The 20,081-nt window shown below is 33.6% G+C and overlaps 1 protein-coding gene across 8 annotated transcripts in view; it reads right to left on the bottom strand.

The window, feature by feature from the left end:
- Positions 1 to 787: 787 nt before the first annotated feature.
- Positions 788 to 20,081, bottom strand: part of LOC136030846 (very low-density lipoprotein receptor-like) — a gene marked incomplete at its 3' end in the record, with an annotated part of 166,904 nt that continues 147,610 nt past the window's right edge. For all 8 annotated transcript variants that reach the window (XM_065709901.1, XM_065709926.1, XM_065709934.1 and 5 more), the window contains 2 exon segments: positions 788 to 986; positions 13,798 to 13,950. In XM_065709901.1, coding sequence (XP_065565973.1) covers positions 788 to 986; positions 13,798 to 13,950 — 352 coding nt within the window.

The following is a 20,081-nucleotide window of genomic DNA, read 5'->3' as shown; positions in this document are numbered from 1 at the left end:
AAGACTTGATAGAGCAGCGGTACGAACACGGCTCGTGGTGGCGGTAACTTAGGGAATATCTTTGTTATGTTCTTACATATCTTTTCAGTTTCGCTTTTGAACTAAGATAATCAGTTTTTGGAATATCGACACCTAATTCGAATATTCATGGTCATCGAAAGGATTTTTCGAAACGATCTTGGTATAAGTATTCTTAAAGAACATTCAAGGAAACAAAGACGCTGAATTGCAAAAAAAAAAAAATACTTAGAGTTATATTAAATGGGTTGAAAAAACTAAGATTTCTCAAGTTATGTCTAAAGACAAAATTGACGACAAATATTTGGATTGAACTCGAGGCTTACTACAACCTACTATACAGTCATATTTATAGAAGACAAAAACTCAAAATTTTAAACGTACTGCAGGTTGTAAAAACTGGTTTCGGTTTTAACCTTACAACCGGAAAAAATTGCAGAAGTTTTGTATGTTTTCGCATGCGTTAAAGTACGGGAAATATATCTTTTTACATTTTAGTATGGACTAGGTCTAATTTGCTTAAGAAAAGAATTAGTGTTTGATAGTTAAAAAACATTTTTCAGAAATAGTGTTCATTTTAGGATTCATTTAGGGGGAAAACAGTGTTCATTTTTGTAATGAATTGTAGAAAAAGGGACCAGGATGGGAAATGAAGATTTATCCATTTATTACTTTGTTTCCTTTGTTGTAAATCTCTATCAGTGTTATACTAATAAAAAAGTATAAAAGATACAAATGTCTATGAAATGGGGTTATTCCAACTACTCACCTTCATCTATGCACGTTAAGTTGTCATTTTGTACAACCGATCCAGTGGGGCAAACACAAACAGTGCTAGGTAAGTTATTCTTCATGGGCTGAGGCACACAAAAATGAGAACATTTGCCGTTCAAAGGCTGACATAAATTTGGACCAATTGGCTGACGATATTGGTGATAAACATGTATAGCCATGGGATTTTGAAGTGTCTAAAATAAGAAAAATCGAAAAATTTCACAAAGAAATTTATTTGTCATACACATTTTTTTTCTTACAATTTGAAAGATATTGGAGCTGATTTCCTCGTTGGGTAATCCATAATATTATTAACATATCACACTTAACAATAATAGATGATAATTAAGTCAAAATAGTTATCACAAAAGACAATATTAACATTATATGTTAAGCTACACATACTAAGTTAACGGTAAGTCATCACAAATAAAGATGTCAAAAAAATAAAATATAAAACTTGGACGAACTAAAAAAAGGAGACCATACAACAGCCTCTCTTTCCCTACAAGCGCATTTCCTGGAAATAAAAAACTGGTCTGATGCCAGGATGGTTAATTTGAATACATCCAAAACTAATAAGCTACCGATTACCCAATCAAACGTCTCACGTCAACGTCATGACTTTGTCTTCAAGGGCGAAACAATCAATAGAGTGGACGAACTTTGTTTCTTGGGAATTCATTTCTTTTGAAGCTTCTCGTAGGGTTTGAACATCTCGAAAGGCTTTGATTCAATTGTGCAGAAAAACTGGGTGTGATTCTTCCTTCTAAGAATATGTTACAATCCAGCAAACTTACACCAATTTTTAAGTCATACATCAGGCCCTTGCCGAGAATGACCGCCTGTTTTTCCTGCAGAGGCTCCTAGACTCTACTGGGACCACTCCGGAGAATCTAGAAAAGGACGACAAGGGTTGAGGGGGGAGTATATGCAGCACCCATCAGGTGACTTCGCAACCTCTTGGTGAGAGATTTGACAAGGTGACAATTTTTTTTCCTACAAGCATGTCCACAACCCTCCCACCGATGAGCACACTCTTCTTGTGCCGTGGTTTGGCAAAATAAGGCGGCAAAATGAGGTCCTACAAGAAGAGCCATCCCTGATTCTTCCGTCCGAATAAATAGCATCCTCTAAGCCCCTGTAATCCAAAGATTAATCTTTCAGAACAGTAAAACAAATCTCTTTTCCCCCCAATGGCCTCTGAGGAAAAGTCGTGAGCGGTGTAACCACAAGGCATTAAAGATACAGTGCAAAGACGTTTTTGAGAAACTGGACCTTTCTAGCCTCTCATTCAAAGAGGAGTCATTGAGTGGGAACTAAAGAAGTAAGATCACGTCTCAGGCTCTACTTTTCCCATTTGTATTGGGGACCCAATTCAATTATGAAAATAACAAGGGACACGCTTACAATACTGACATTTCCACGAAAAAATAAAGTGTTCATCTTTCCATGTGAATTTGGATGGATACATCTCCCTCGGAAAAGCTAGAAGTTTGACTGTAAATTCAAAAATGGATCTTAGTCTGGTGTTGTATGTTCGTGCTCCTAGTCATCTACCAATCCTCTCAAAACCAAAGATATCACTTATATATATATATATATATATATATATATATATATATATATATATATATATATATATATATATATATATATATATATATATATATATATATATATATACGAATCGCTCCATCCATGCTTGGGGATGATTAGCTCAAAACCCCGAGAAATACGTCAAAATGCATAATATATGTGTTTGTGAAAAAATCTATCAAACAGTTCGTGGTAAAGAAGTGTAAGTAAGGAGCGACTCGGCCCAATAGTAACCAAAACTCTAAAAGATGAATTCTAAGAAAAAATAATGCGTCAGAGTAATTGCTTTTTAAGCTGATTAAAAGGTTCACCGTTTGATTTATCTCATAACATCACGTTTCACTCAAAGCCAAATACGCAAAACAGAGTAAATTATAGGAGGGAATAAAATGACTTGTAGAATAGCTAATGGTCCACTTTTTTGCATTTTTTTCTAACAGGCGATTTAGAGTAGTATATTTCACTGTTTTTCCCAAAACGCAATAAGGACAATTTGTCAAAATGGGACAAAGGCAGTTGAAAAGGGCCAGAGAGAGGGAAGTTTTTCAATTCAAATTAGTGAGACATAATAAAATGTTCAATAGTTTACTTGTCGAAATACTTAAAGGAAATGAGTTTAGTGAATGAAAAAAAAAACTTCGGTGGAAATCAGACATCTTTTGTGAAACATTTGGTTATTTTGTTTTGCTTTTAGAATCCTATAACTTGGGACATTAACTTCAGATTTATAATAATCAAATAAAAACCCAAAACCAACAAGATATAGGAACAAAGCATTTAATCAAAAATCCCTTGTTCTCATTTGCGATGTTTGGTCATTTGCAAAATTCAAAACCCATGCTCATGGCTCATGAGCTCGCTCCCTCTTCAACTTTCTCGACAGATATTTTGTATTTAATAAAGCCCGAATAAAAAATAACAAGTGAGAACACATCGCTGTGTACTAAGTCTAAGCAAGCACTTCGACTATGATTCAGATTCAGACGTTAGATCGAGTGGAGTAATTTTCGAATAGAAGTGGAAGGTGTTACTAAACTGTCCCCAATGGAGAAATAAAATAAAACGTTGAAAATAAAACGTTTAAAGCTAGCAAACCGTTATTGCGACTTTTAGAGCCAGAATAGTACACATAAACAATTAGGAAAGTCCTATTTCCAGCTTGAGGACCTTTTTCTAGTTTCAATTAAGTTTAGATCATCAAAACGAGATTAAGGTGGAATTTTTTTGTTCAACAGAGCTATGATAATGTATGAATAATATATCTATTTTTCATTTTCTCTTCCTAATAGCTTCTAGAAGTTAGACTCCCCCACAAGAGTCTTAATTAGAAATACCTCTTATACAGCATAGATACTTAAGAAGAATCGAAAAGTATGTGGCCGATTTGCATGAAAAAATGAAATCATTTACAAATTAAATTAATTTTATATCATCAAAATGAGTCTAAGCTAGAAAAGCAATGACTTTACTTACTTTACATATTGATTGTTTTCTTTTAAGCTAAGTAAACCCTACAAAGAGGACTGGGCATTGAAAAAACGACCATTTTTATTAATAAGACAATGACAACCGATATGCAAGTGCTGCCTATACAAAAACGTCAAATCGCTTATACATCTAATTAATTTTATATAATCAAAATGAGATTAAGTTAGAATGTTTCCTGTCTTTCGTTCAACATAGCTAGGATACTTCACAAGGAATATATCAGCTAATTATTCTTCTTTTTCTCTTCCAAATAACTCCTAGAAATTGAAATCTCAATGAAAATTCTTAATTAAGTCTTAGAGAAATACATATAAAAAATTTTCCCTCCGGCCTAATTAAGGATATATGTTTAAAGAATATTAAGAGTTGAAAAATATGGGACTGACTAAGCAAAAGACATCAAGCAGTGAGAGAAAAAGACTATTATAATTAGCCCACATAATAAAAAGTTCTACGTTCTTTAAGATTTTCCAAGCTTCTGTTGGTTTTCACATAAATTTACTACCAAAATATAGTTTGTCGATCGAATATTACCTAAACCAACTGATACTATAGATACTAACAGATACAGATATTAAAGATACTAAACATACAGATATACTAAAGATACGAAAACCATACCAGACACAAGGAAACAAACATTGCAATGCACAACCAGATAAATAGCCATCAGGTATCTAACAAGAATGGTGGTAATCAACGGTGGTTTGAAGAAGCATACAAAAAGAAAAGAAGACAGGAGGGTTTGCCTGTTGCAAAGAACTTGGGCTTTGTTGGTGTTATGGAAGACAGTAAACGCAACGATCTCGGCAAGACACTAGCTGTTTGTAGCTAATAACAATTTAAAAACATTAGGGTTTTCAAGCGGCGAATCTCGGCAGCAGTTCAATTAGAAACAGGTATATACTCTTTGAGATGGATTTTCGAAGAATCAAGCTTAAACTATGTAGAGTGAAACAAAATGGGACCTTTGAAATATTGTTCATTTTTGTGGTTTCTGAGCCCTATCCACCCAATTAATTTATTCTGAGTTCTGACTCGGTGAAGTTTTGGGCACATGGAAACAAAACTGAGCGATCAAAATTCGAATAACAATAGTACAAGGACTTGAAAAGTTAAGTGGAAACCTTTATGCTCACATTAGTCCGTATAATAAAAATGCCTCATATTATTTTAAGAGGTTCCTAGGACAACCTGAAGAAAATCTGCACGACAACAATTCACTTAAAGGGAGCCTGTTAGTCATTGCGCTGAATATGAAAACATCATCCTAAATATAACAACGTCGAAGACAATCTCAATTTACTGTGGTTGTTTTTATCATTGCCCTTCACAGAAACAAAATCAATCTTAGTTGTAGGCGAAGTGAAACGAAATAGGATTTTTGAAATACAATCAATTCCTGTTGTTTCAAGACCATATTCATAATAGCGAAAAAAAAAATGGTGTTAAAATATTCGTGCAGAGAGACGAAAATTTAGCAAGTAAAAAACTGTGGAACATGTCTTTCCAAAAAATAATGGTCAGTTTCAACCTGAATTGTGCACTGTTTCTAACCAATATAAATGTCATGCCAGGATGAGGCATTTTCATAACCGTGATTTTGGAAAAAAAAAAGACCGCCATAGAATCAGGTCGTATTAAATCAAAGAAATATGGATAAATAAAATACACAGGGCTTTTATGTCATGCAAAAAAAACTATGTGGGTACTGGACAGTTTTAAGATGAAATTTAGCCAGCCCCCCCCCCCCCAAAAAAAAACAACTAAAAACAAAGCAAAACACGTGGATGAAAAGAACGTTTCAAATTGCAATTATTTCAAGTCCAATTGCATTTCTTTCTAAATAACAGAATAAAAATTTTCTGAAATTGAAACAGCTCAGCAAGACCTTATTTTAACTGAAATCAAGTACAACTCAAGAGAATGAAAATAATACTTTGTTATAGACACAAATACAATGCATTACAGTTACTTTTAAGCTCCCATTTTTTATTTTCCAATCCTTAGGAGTCATGGGTTACTGACTTAGAGATTAGGTGAATACACTATTTGATGACTTTTTCTGCTCTTTGTAAATATAATAATCATTTGACTCGCAAATTCACCCCCACCCCCCCTTGTTGCTCATATGAAACCCTAATCGATACATTCATTGTTTTGCATCTGCCGATGCTTTGTTTTCTTTGTGAAAAGGTTCCTTAATCCTTCAAGACCATTAGACCGATATCTGATAGTAAGAGAATTGCAGATCTATTGGACATTGAAAATTATTTAAAAATGATTCATGAATGCAGATAAAAATGGAAATAAATGTGATACCGAGATGAATAGAACCATGTACAGTGTTATAAAGCATGACTTTTTTGTTTAGATGTTCTTTTTTATAGTTTTGCACAAACCCATATCCTAGAACCTATATTGGATCATCAGGAGGAGGGGGTTACATTTGCGAGTAAAACATTTATTACGTTTAGAAACAGCATAAGAAAAGGCATCGAAGTGCCCACCCACCTTTCCCTATACCAGTAAAAGAATCATGTACATATTTACTCACTCATCTTTTCCAATCAAGCTTTTCTTAGTACTTCTTAACCAGAATCGGGACAAGTGCACCAAGAAGTGAAATGTGTCATTGCACGCGGGCATATGGCCTAAATTGAAAAGAACTGATCCTTGACGATTCTTCTCAAGGAACTTCAAAATGATTCTATTTTTTAATATATAGGATTTAATTTCTTCACGAGATTCTCAGACATGCTGGATGTAATAACTGGTTTTTTATTATTTTTAGGGCTTCGGGGAGCAAGCATCACTTCTCGACGAATGCTAAATTTGAATCCTTGAATGACATTTGGTTCACAATTAAAAATGTGTATAAGATGTCCTACTTAGATCGTTAGGCTATATAGAATAACTGTTTATAAGGTATTTAAAATGCATATACAAATCTTGTTCTAAATGTGATCGGCTGAATTATTAAATTCAAAAGTGAACAATACAAAGTTTTTCTTCCCATTCGCGCAGCTTTGTCTTTTTGTTAATGCAATTTTGTTTTTGGAAAGTTCAAATATAACATCTCTAGGAAACAGCTTTAAGACTAAACGTATTAGAATCTTTGCTACAATAATGTTATTGAGTTACAGATTTTGTCTAGATTTCGTTGTTTTTGTTACAAGTTTGAAAGACAACTTGTGAATGCAATAAGTATTTATTTATCGAAAGTTGGTATTTTCTCGGAGTGCAGAATACTGATGTCATTAGTCTTTGAAAAATGTGTTTCATTAATGAAAATACAGATGTGGCGGCACCTATGCTTTGAAAATATTGCAAACAACTGGCTAAAATAACCCAAAAACAGGATCCCCTTTTGAAAAAATATTCTCTTAGCCGTTGATCAATTATGCTTGATATCTTTTTGACTCTACCTCTCTTTGCCCCCTTATTCACAATTGATAAACAAAGAATGTAATCAAAAGCATTAAAAGGCTTCGATCTAATGCTAAGTTTCGTCAAAATACATACAGACTTAGGAGGGAGACTAGAAACCCATTGTGCTAATTTGCAGGTATTTTGATATCGTATAAAAACAACATATTTGGTTATTTCAAATACGTTTAACAGCACACAAAAATTTAAGGAAAATGTTTTTGCGTGTGGCACTTTTAATAATTACTGTTTTATTTTTAGAAGGAAAATGGACACACCTACACTGTCCTTTGCCTTAAAAATCTTATCCGAGGAGCACATTCACAATTAAGAGGTAAGGACAAGAAACCCGTCGGTTTTCTTAGTAAAAGAAGAAGAAGATGGACAAAGAGCGACATCACGACCTAAATTTGAAAAGCCGGCATTGTTCAGTATTATTGGACAAGACCAGAAGTCTGTGACACCGATGAGCTGAATTCCCGACCCTGAATTTCTTTAGACAAGGAATTCACTGATAATCAGTCCGACTCTTTACCCCTATGATGCCTGAAAACCTAAAAACTCCCTTATATGAGTCATTACTACACCCTGATGACGAATCTAAGCCTTACTTCTACTGAGTATGTCAATCTTGACGAAAGCTGTATACTTGAAAGCGATGTGAAAAGGACAATCGATTTGAAATGAATTTGAAAGAAAAGTTTACTGGAAGAAAGGGAAGCATTTCCGATGCGCAAAATTTTACAAGCAATAATTGGCAATAAGTTTTAAAAACTTTAGCCCTGACTAGATTTTTAATTTGATAGCTAAGATGTGTGATAGTGGTTCAGATCTAAAAGAATGATTGGAATGTTAATACACGCTTGCAGGAGCGAGTGGATTCCTAGGGTTAGGTTCAAAATTTCTTAATCTTAATGATTCTTCCACAAATCCTTAAATTTTTCATATATTTTGCATATTAAAAAAAATTGAACTGTCCACTAGCTTGAACGCTTCCTACGTTTTTGACTATCTAATACAATTAGTAGAGAAAGTCAAAAGATTCATAAATCGTTATAAAAAAAATAAGTTCGCCAGAAAAAAGGCATTTTGTGTAGAGAAGAACAGCAATTTTTTCCACAGGAGAGAAAAATTTAATTCTTCATCTCTTGATGTCCTGTGTTTTTTTCCTTTCTGAATTGCTTCAAAGAAATAAAAATCTTCAAAGAAGTTTTTTTTCTAAAAGTAGATTAAATGGCATTTGCATTGTAAATCCCTTCAAAAGAAGGAGAAAAGAATGCTTGATATTTGCTTTAAGAAAGAATAACGGAGAGAGTAACTAAAGTGAAAAATTTGAAATTTCCAGTATTTGCTTTAAAAGAATGAAAGAATAAAGGATAAAGATCCTCCTTAGCCATTGCTGGTTCATAGGGCGTTTCAGTTGCTACGTCCTTTTTTTACATGGACAAGTAGTAAGCTTATTAGGCAACCTAGCTGCGGAGCCCAGCCCTGTTACCCAACCTCGGGCCCTATATTGCCAAGAAGAGCATCAATACACTTTGCTACAACATATTTTTTTCTTTGAAAAGCGAGCTAATACTATTAGCCAAAGACAAAACAATTGTGGCAACTTTTCTATTTTTAAAATTTGGATGCTTGTCGAAAAAATCCTAGTATAGACCCAAATAACCATCGTTTAACCCCGAAGAAAACTTTTATTATCTGCCCATTAAGCGACATGTAAGAAAATATTTCAAGTCAGGAATGACAAAGCGAACATTACCCCTTGTCGCCGACATATCTCATTGTTTTTCAAAATTAGTTGGAAACTCAAAAGCAACACAATTTGGACAGTTAATTGCATTTCCCATTGATTAAACATATTCAAATACAGGCCACTAAATCTCTTCAGACAATTAGCATCAGCACTGAAAAGAGAGAAAATGTGCCACTATATCATCAAATCCAAAATAAAAGGGCTTACCTCAAATATATTTTGAAAAGAAGTAGACAAATTAAAAAAAAAACCTAAAGTCGCAATTCCCAACGTGGGGTGTAGGCCCCTAAAAAGCCTAAATCCTTGTTGTCACTGTTCCAAAAGAAATATGAAATTATGAGTTATGTCCTTTTTTCTTGGGCAGTATATTCCCACTAACTCTCAGTTTTAAAAACGTCTAGGTATCGTATCAACCTCAACATCTTCAGAGTTGTGCTCTTCTTGAGCTACAAATACATAAGAATAGCACAAATATTCTTAAATACTGTAATTACTTTTATGTACTTTGTACTGCTCCAACCTAACTTTTCTTCATAATATGATATCGGTTATAATTATTTATGCACTAGTATTTGGGGACCATTCATGAGAATATATTTTGGTGGAAGTGTTTATTCTTACTAGTAGTTTCTAACCGTTTATTCAAACTACTTCCTTATATCGAAGATAGACCCTCCAATCCGCCTATTTTGTTACGACTCGAAGATGAATAGCCATAATTGTCCCATGCAGTTACAACCATGATCACCATGAAGGAGTAGCCCTCTGTAATGTAGAATCGTTGATATATCATACATTTAAAATGTCCAAACAAGCAAGCTCTAATAACACGAAAAAAAAAACTTTCCTAGAGTTAGGGACGTTCCTAAACTTTTAATCTCTCTCAAAAAGTTCAATCTAAGCGGAAAAAGCTGACGGAGCGATAAATCTTCCCAAGAAACTCAGATTTATCCAAAAAAAAATGTAGTTTCTAAGTGGATGGGTGGTTATACATTTTTTAGGTTTACTGAATGAGAAAAGAGAATGAGAATGCAGTAAACACGACACCCTGAGCTTTGCTTATTTTCACAATACTGCAGGAATGCAGCACTGTCAAAAATTAATTTTTGTAGCCCAATATTTTTTCCCCTTAGGATCTTAGGATCTTTTTCCCATCAGCTTACACTGTCTTAATCAGATTCAAGTTTCGTAATTCAAATATCATATTCAAAATACGTCGATTACACAGGGTTATTTCTGGTACGGGGAACGAGAGCGGGGTTGTGGTAGAAAACCATAGCATAAGCATTGTATGTTATGATATATCTCATACCAGAGGAGCCTGGGTCCAAAAAAAAAATAAAATCGAGCAAAAAAAAAAAAAAAAAAAAAAAAAAAAAAAAAAAAAAAAAAAAAAAAAACACTCACAAAACGAGGAAACAATAGCCCCATCTCCATTACAAATGTACCTATCATTTTCAAAATCATCTTCGCTCACTCTGCCTCCATTCTTCAAAAAACTTTCTCTGCATTACTTCCCCACAAGGACAAAGTACCTCGAATTCTTAAAATTCAATTGACAATCATTCTTCAAACTTCCACTCATCAATTCTTTCCCTTGTACTCCAATCCCAAAACTTCTTCCTTCAAGTCATCTTTACAATTCCACATAAAGTGCTCTAGATCCACATTATTCCCACACATCACACAAAAATATTGACTACTTCGTGACCTGAACCTCTTTAAATTCTTCCTTTTTTCTTCAAGTTGCATAAAATTCCACTGACGGCAATAACGTAGTTAATATACTCCCAGTAAAGTATAAAGGTAATACTCCTCTCCCCATTTCTACTTGAGCTTTACATTAAAGTGAGAGACGCAGCCGTATAAGAGAAATACAAGAAAATAGAGAACATTTAGTGATATTTTTGTTGCATAAAACTGCATTTTTATTAGGCATGAAAAGGTAACTGCTGGGAACATTCTCAATGTAATTGAGACACACTGGTAAAACAGCCTATAACTCATTAAACAAAGTTAAAAAAAAAGTTGCTATCTTCGTGCACTAAGACTCAGATTTCAGAGCTCAATTTTCAAAACTTTTCTATTTGCTCCTTTACTGGATGAAAACGAGAATAGAAAGTTTGAAGCGTTGGAAATAGTGTTAGACTCTGTCAAATATTAAAGTCAAGTACAGTAGTACTGGACAGTACAGTTGTATTGTGGTATTAACACACCAATACAGTTGCACAAAACAGTTATCCAGTAAGCAAGTCAAATTACAGCACGAGCAAGATAAATAAATTTGGAACAGCAGCAGATTAGGTACAAACTGGCAGCAGGTTCTGTCGGACTAAAGGCATTAAATAAGAAAAAAAAAGTGTATACTCTTAAGAGGATTGGAGGGATGCCCATCCCAACCTAAAAATTTTACACTTTGCAGTTAGAAAAAAATAAACAAATGAAATTAATCAGCAAATTAAATTATTACCCCCTTAATCCATAACCCCCCCCAAAAGAAAAGAAAATTTCCTGACCATAAAAAAATAAGAAGATACAGAAATCTAACAAGTTCTCATTCAACAAATCTCACTGCCATCTAATCTCTCATTGAAAAATAAGTTATTTACTGTTTTATAAAGTAGAATTCAGAGAAAGAGTCAAACTTTAGCGTAAAGAGCGGGGCGTTGAGGAGGAAACAGCTCCTTTTATACAAGGAGTAATTTCTGTTCGTTTTAAGTTTTAATGTCGCTCCTTATTTTAAGTTAAAAAAACTTGTTTTTTTATTTAATTAAACAAGAATCGGTATCGGAATCGGTATATCTAGAGAGCTGTATTCACAGGGTATTGTTTCTGTTGTATTTGTTTATTCAAATAGCTATCTTAGCACTCACAAATGAAAGATCAATTACGCTACTTTTAAAATTACAAAAGAAATGGAAAATGAGGGGGGAAAAGTAACTTGTTAAATACACTTATTAAATAGTTTAAATAGTTAAATAGTTTATTTTGATGCCCAGTAATTCTGCTGATCTGTGCAGAAACGGGGGAAAAATAGATCGGTCTCGTTTACTAATGGTCGTTTCTTTATCAACTCCCGTCTTCAAGTGAGTAATGTGGCCAAGTTCGAGAATTCAAGATTTTCAATAGAATTTTTTTATGCAAAAAAAGACCAAAAGAGAAGAAATGATCAAAAAGAAAAAGCAATAAATATCAATAAAAGAAGCATAAGAAAAGCTACAGCAATTTAAATTAGGCTGTAGTACATTTACACGGACCTTTCTGCGTCCTAAGGTACAATTCACTAAAATAATACACCCATGCGTCCCCTCCCACCCCCGGTTAATATCTACAATAATAAAATCACGTGACAAGTAACGATATTTTCAAGTCATTGATGCATTCAGAGCTAAAAAAATATTTAAATACGATTAACAAAACGCAGTCGATATATTAACAGAAAAAGGGATTAAGGGTGAAACTAGCATTAGCTTGCCTTGACGAATAAAATTAATTTATGGAAAAATTCTCTTATTTCTGATTTCCATCCTGACTTCTAATCCATTTCTGATTTCTGTTCCGTCTCAGGTCTTCGGCATTATGTCCTGGTACTATTTTGGCATTATGTCTATTCTGATGTGTGAATAGTCCAAGTAATTATTGTTTTTATAATTTTTGAAAATCTATTTTTGAATACTAAATAATATGGAATGTTATGATATCTATTAAACCTTGTCTTAAAGCAACAAAGCGAAACTTTTTTGGGTTAGTCTTCAGTCATTCCACACGGCGGAAGAACGTCAAACAAAGCTCTCATTCAAGTAGTCCTCGCAGGAAATTTATTGATGTTGGTAGTCTTCACATCCAGCATAATGGCGAGTATATTTCCTTGGTTTAATTACAAAGATAAGCCATTGGCAAATTGGCGTGCTTTTAAAATTGGTGTCAATTGGTGAATCATTTTGATCAATTAAGTGATCATATTTCCCTTTTCTTTTCTTATTGGTTGCACACAAACTATTTTCTTTCTTTTTTTGCATTTGGATTAAGTCGTATGCTTCTAATGCAAGCTACATGTTTAGGAAATATGACTAGACACGTGATTGACACGCTTCATGTGACTGGTAGGTTTCAAAAATTTAGAAACGGTATTATTTGTGGAGTCACCTAAAACATTAAAAGTAGGATTTCTCAAACTCCCCAGATTTCCGATTCCTCGGTACTTCAGGATCCTAGGGAAGATCCATAGGAGTTCTTTGAGACAAAATGAGATTACTGAATTTCCTATTTTTTCATTTATTTAAATAACTGTTACGACACTAAAAAACGAATACAAATTATGCTGCTTTTACAGTCACAAAGAAAACTCATAAAAGGACAGGTTGTGTTTTGACAGGTCATGTTTGTTACATGCACTATGATGGAAGAGATACAGGTATAGGTAGATATAGATATTGTGTAGAGGTTCTCGCAAGGATAGAAGGAGTCGAGAGATTTTTGACCTTTTCTAGAGACTAAATATTAAAGTGAATTATAACGCTAATTTAATCATTAATACTAGTTTTCATTCTTTTCATTTTATTGTATTTTTAGTATTATACGTTTATTGATAATAAATAAACCGAATTTATTATTAAATTAACAATAAAAAAAAATTACTACAAACTTCTAACGTAATTAAATTTGCATTATTGCTGCTGAGGATTGTCACGGATGATATCTGTATTAATAAAAGAGGTCCAAGTGCTACTTACGAAATGCGATTCAACGACGGGTTTGGCATCCTTCCCAGTGAACTTGTTTGCTTTCATTATCGTGTGAAGAGTCCAGTCTGACCAATAAAGTGTATCTTCGAAAGTTGTAATACTAAACGGATGCCCTACAATGTCCTTCCTATTCCGGATAACCTATTGGTAGAATAAAAGAGTTCACATAAACAAGCAACATATTCTGCAACGAGATGTCTATTATTTATCACAAGGCATCATCTGCATTAGACGAACAGATCATATTTCTATATTATATATTATTATTATAATTAATATTAAGATAACATACATATGCGAAAAATACAGGACGTCAATAATCCTTATTGCAGAAATATGATTGAGACCAAGATAGATGACAGAAAACGAAATAGTAATGTGTAAACCCACATTTTATGCAAAAGAAGGTTTTTTTTTTAAATTCAACTTGAAATACATATAAACTAAAATAATCAACATAAAATAAATTCATATAAATAAAAAATAATTTAAATAAAAGAAAAGATAATTTGATATCTCAAGCTCTGGAGTTCTGTTGTTATTTTTAGGTTTTTCACCACTAAGAGAATAAATCAAAATAGGTAACACTGGACTTAAAACCCTAAACTTCTCCCTCAAAACAATGACCCTTCGTTTGAAGTCCCATCGGATTGGGATTCTGGGCACAACCCTGAATTTGCTTCTGTGCTTGCTCTTTTGTAGCAGTTGCCTTATGGCGATTTTTTCCTCTGGTGTTAAATAGTAGAGGAGGTTATAAAAGAAGAAATCCATCAAAGCATAAGATAGTACTCCATTACCAGACTAGTACTCTTCAATATTATCAAATACCGATAATTATTTAAAATATTAGCCCACTAACTTTAACTAAATATAATACAAACAAATTTTTAGCAATAAAAGTCCCCATTTCAGTCATTAGTCTCCATTATAATAAAAATAATGGCACAGCTTGTTAGCAAAAAATCGGGCATATACTTTATATGAGGATCGAAAACCTAATCATTGTTTAACTATGAAGACTCCTTTGGTGGGATATTGTCAGGTGCTCGTTGCAGTACATCACACAAGTGTCCTCTGTGCTGCACCGAGTGAGTCAAAAAGAGCTTGGTTATGAGAATGGCTTCAGGTACCCGTTTTGTACCGCCACACGATTGCTTTCATACGGAAGGATTTAAAGAAAACTGGAACTTCAGGGGACGGGGTAAAAAATGAAGAATTGAACAGATTAGTGTGTCAGAGGAGCATGCTCAGCTATGTTGGTCTTAGGCAGCTGTCGGAGTTTATTATTTTAAATCCCTTAATTTTGATTTCGCAATAGCTTCGTGAATTCAAAAATTAATATTACGTGATTTACTATGAAAATTCGGTAAGACTTGTTCAAAAATTTTTGATAATGGGAAAAAAATATTTAAATTTTAATTTGCTCGATCTAGTCTTTAGATAGAAGCAATTTCATTTAGCGATAGTTTTTTGACGATAAAAAAATTCGCCTTCGGTGGTGCTAGCAATAAATTGGGTAAACTTCATTTCGCTGTTGTATTCATGAAAAACTAGTAGCAATCATGAATTTAAAAGAGAAAAAGTCATTCCATTGTACTATTCCGACTGAACAACATAACTATTAGTGTTGAGAGTTCTTACAAATTCTTAAAACTTCCTAAAAATTCTCTACTACAAGCGATCCTCTGTGCTGTTTTTATTCCTTTTTAGAACATGCCTTCTCTTTCCCTTTTTATCCCAATCAGCAAGGGGTTTCATAAAACTTCGAAAGAATTTTTTTCCCTTCAATTTCATAATACCAAAAAAGATTTTTATAATTTGTCTTGTTTGTATAATTTCAAACAAGGAAAAAGTCACCAAGACATATCTAAGTTTTCTGATTTTTTAGTAACAATGTCGTTTCTGTAGCTAATAAGAGAAAATAAACTTGGAGTCAATTCATTTATTATTTTCTCCTTTTATAACATTTTTCAACAATGTATGATCAATTTAGAAAATAGATAGTCTCCCTTTATCACCCTTTCCTTATTTTCACCCTTCTATTTATTTTATTTTTTATTTCTTCCAATTGTGTCTTAAAAAGGCAGTGAACAACATTCAAAGAGCTGCCGTTTGGTTGCTATTATTGGATCTATCCCTTTTTGTTTCTGAAGGTGAAGATTCAAAAGCTAATTCTTCTTATTTGTAATTATTTCCAGTGTTTTGCGAATCAGAAGTAACGGATTTTAGAAAGTTTACGAATTCATATTGCGGTAGCACCTAAAGAAGTAAATGTCCCGTCCCCCACAAAAATATATGTAAAAGTCAAACTATTTATTGCCTTATTGCTATCATTCGCTAGCATATTTCGTTATTGTTGCTTGGTACTGTTAAAATCACTACAAACAGGCCGTAATTTTTATGGCACTTGGTATCTACCAAGTGACACATAGCGATCGCAAATTCTGTCGGTCTGTCGGTCCTGGTTTTGCTAGTTTGGGCACTTCCAGGTAAACTAGGATGATGAAATTTGGCAGGCGCACCAGGAAATAGACTAGATTAAATTAGAAATTGTCTTTTCCCCAGATCGACCATCTGAAGGGGGGATGGGGGACAGTTAAATCGGAAAAATTTGAAAAAATGAGGCATTTTCAACTTACGAACGGGTGATCGGGTCTTAATGAAATTTGATATTTAGAAGGATATCGTGTCTTAGAGCTCCCATTTTAAATCCCGATCGGATCTGGTGACATTGGGGGAAGTTGGGGAAGAAGACCTAAAATCTTGGAAAACGCTTAGAGTGGAGGGATCAGGATGAAACTTGGTGGGAAAAATAAGCAGAAATCCTAGATACGTGATTGACATAATCGGAACGGATCCGCTCTATGTGAGGGAGTTGGGGGGGAGGGTTAATTCTGAAAAATTTGAAAAAATGAGGTATTTTTAACTTACGAAGGAGTGATCGGATCTTAATGAAATTTCATATTTAGAAGAATCTCGTAACTCAGATCTCTTATTCTAAATCCTGACCGGATCCAGCGTCATTGGGGGGGGGCGGAAAATCTTGGAACACACTTAAACCGGAGAGATCAGGATGGAACTTGGCGGGAAGAATAAAAACATGTCCAAGATACGTGACTGAAATAACCAGACCGGATCCGTTCTCTTTGGTGGAGTTGGGGGAGGGGAGTAATTCGGAAAAATTAGAAAAAATGAGGTATTTGTAACTTAATGATCTTAATGAAAGGATCTTTTAATTAAAGGATGTTAATGAAATTTGATATTTAAATGGATCTTGTGCCTTAGATCTCTTATTTTAAATCCCGACCAGATCCGGTGACATTGGGGGGAGTTGGAGAGGAAACTGGAGTTCTTGGAAAACGTGAAAATTGAGGTATCTTTATTTTACGAATGGGTGATCGGATCTAAATGAAACTTGATATATAGAAAGATCTTATATCTCAGATGTCGATTTTCAATTCGAATCGGATCCGGGGACATAGGGGATTGGAGGGGGAAACATAAATCTTCGAAAACGCTTAAAGTGGAGAGATCGGGATGAAACTTGATGGGAAGAATAAGCACAAGTTATAGATACGTGATTGATATAATTGGAACTGATTTGTTCTCTTTGAGGGAGCTGGGGGGTGTTAATTTAGGAAAAAATTAGAAAAATTGAGGTATTTTTAACTTAAGAACGGGTAACCGGATCTTAATGAAATTTGATATCTAGAAGAAACTCGTGTCTCAGAGCTCGTATTTCTAATCCCGACTAGATCTGTTGGCGTTGGGGGGAGTTGGAGGGCGAAATCGGAAATCTTGGAAAACGCTTGGAGTGGAGAATTTGGGATGAAACTTAGTGGTTAGAATAAGCAAATGTTATAGATACGTGATCGATGTAACCTTTGGGGGAGTTAGGGGGTTGTGTTAAGCGCTTTGGCGAGTTTGGTGCTTGTGGACACGCTAGGAAGATGAAAATTGGTCGGTGTATCAGAGAGCTGCACAAATTGACTTGATAAATTCGTTTTCTCCAATTCGACCATCTGGGGGGCTCAGATGGTCAGATCTTAATCAGATGGCTGAGTGATCGGATCTTAATGAATTTTGATATTTAGAAGGACCTCGTGACTCAGAGCTCTTATTTTAAATCGTGCGTAATTTACAAAATCTCTGACGTTTTCAATGTGCATCTTCAAAGAGCCAGAAGCTGCCAATTTTAGAGATTTTATGTTTTTCAGAGGCATTAGGAATCAAATCCAAAATGAAAATAAATATACTGAAGCCAACCAATTCGTTTATCTTTCCTGAACTCATTGGTACAAAAGTCAACACATAGAAAAAAAGAATTGAAAGTGAAAATCAAAAGTGAAAAGCAGTTAAAAAGTGAAAAACTAGAAGCTAGAAGCAAAAGAGATAAAAAAAGGACGCTACATATGCTATATATCTAGTTATCTTACACATCTTATATATATATCCTACTGCTACAAGAGTCAGAAGCTGGTGATTCCGTAAAATTTATAGATATCCGTGATAATAGTAACAAAATATGGCAAATATCCAAGCTAAGAAACATGACGTGGTCAAAGATTCATATTTTGTTGTCCAGAAATCGTGTGGACAAAATTAAATTTGATTATCTGACATATATAAAATAAAATATTCACAGCTCTAACTATTTACAAGTTAATGTTCTAGAAGTTTTGTGAAATTCCATCCTATTAGATACTAAATATAGCAATTGCCAATAAAAAAGGGATTATAGAGATGTCCAGTAATTCCTGATTTTTTTTTTTCCTTAGGAAAACTGAAAGTAGAAAAAAACAGAGAGTATCAAAGAAAAAGCATATTAAATACCACAACAAAAAAAGCCTTTTTAGCCAAGGCTCGTAATAGTTGAGCCAAAGACTACATTTATCTTTGTAATATTTATCCTTATCCTTTTAAAATTCGAATATGTATTTAATACAGAATGTTACATGAGACATAAAGTATAACATAAAATTTGAGCAGCTTTTTGGAATAGTTGAGAGAATTGCACTTTAAATAAGATTGAACAGTAAAAGATTGCAAGAAATAAATATGGAAGCTTAAGTTGGTTTCCAAGAGAGAATAAAAGAGAGAAAAAAGAAAGAGAAGCAATTTAGAAAGACCTACCCAAACCTAAAGGTAGTAATTTTTTCTTTTCTTTTTCTTTTTTTTTAACTGTTTAGGCTTGTTTACGGTATGAGCTGTAAATAGTACAAATGCTGGTTAGGAGCTTTAAAGGGGAAAAAAAATCCTTTCTCTTGGAGAACATTAAACAATTCTTGGGGTAATTGATTTTTATTTCCTGTGTTACTTATATTTAAGGGTTGAATACCAGCTTCGATTAAGCTTCCGGGTCACTTTGAATTATATATATATATATATATATATATATATATATATATATATATTCTATACGCTAATTTTGTTCCGGAATAAATTTCACATAACAAAATTCGACAAATAAACACATTTTTCCCAGTAGTATTTTCATTCCTTTTTTTTACATCTTTCATTACACCACTGTTAATGTTTTTACTATTTTTAATTATATTTATTAATCATAAAAAGCCGTTTTTATCCCTAATATAGTTTACTACAGCCCATCTTACTAACAATTTAGAAGGGAAGCATTTTAGAAGCTAAACTTTTAAGTTTTGTCTCAATCCATAAGGCCCTTCCAGCATATCCTTATAATTCTTACTTCCGTAGTTTCCTTACCACTAGGGTTACAGGACCAGAATATCCGTTTATATTCTGATTCTCATATCTCTGGGGAAAATGTTTTAGAGTTTAATTTTGTTCCAATACTAACACCACCATACAAATAACATTTCCAGAAAATACTAAGATCAGCCAATCAGCCAATTCTTATTATCAAAATTGGAAAATACTCCTTTTTATCATTAATATTTTTAATTTTTTTTTACACCTGATTACCTCTTTTGTTGTTTCACTCTTTTGATTTTAACGGTTCCAGTATCTTCTATTATTTGTACTAGTAATACAATGTTTTGTTTTATTGTTATCACCCCTATTGTTTATTTGCAGTTAATACTAGCCGACACTATTATCAAATTTGAAGAAAAACCTATTAGAAGCTCAATAGATATCCATGCCACTTCAAAGCAACTATTTCCAGCTATTATCCTCTATTTCAATCTCATCCTCACTGAATATCAACGTAATTTTTTGCTTCTTCCAATAAGCAGTTCCTTATTTCTAGGTCAAAAGGTTTATGTCGTTTCTCCTATTAGATGAAATACATT

This window comes from Artemia franciscana, chromosome 1 (assembly GCF_032884065.1).
Source record: "Artemia franciscana chromosome 1, ASM3288406v1, whole genome shotgun sequence".
Lineage (NCBI taxonomy): Eukaryota > Metazoa > Arthropoda > Branchiopoda > Anostraca > Artemiidae > Artemia > Artemia franciscana.
The sequence above is the reverse complement of the archived record's forward strand: the minus strand, read 5'-3'. Positions and strand labels throughout refer to the sequence as shown.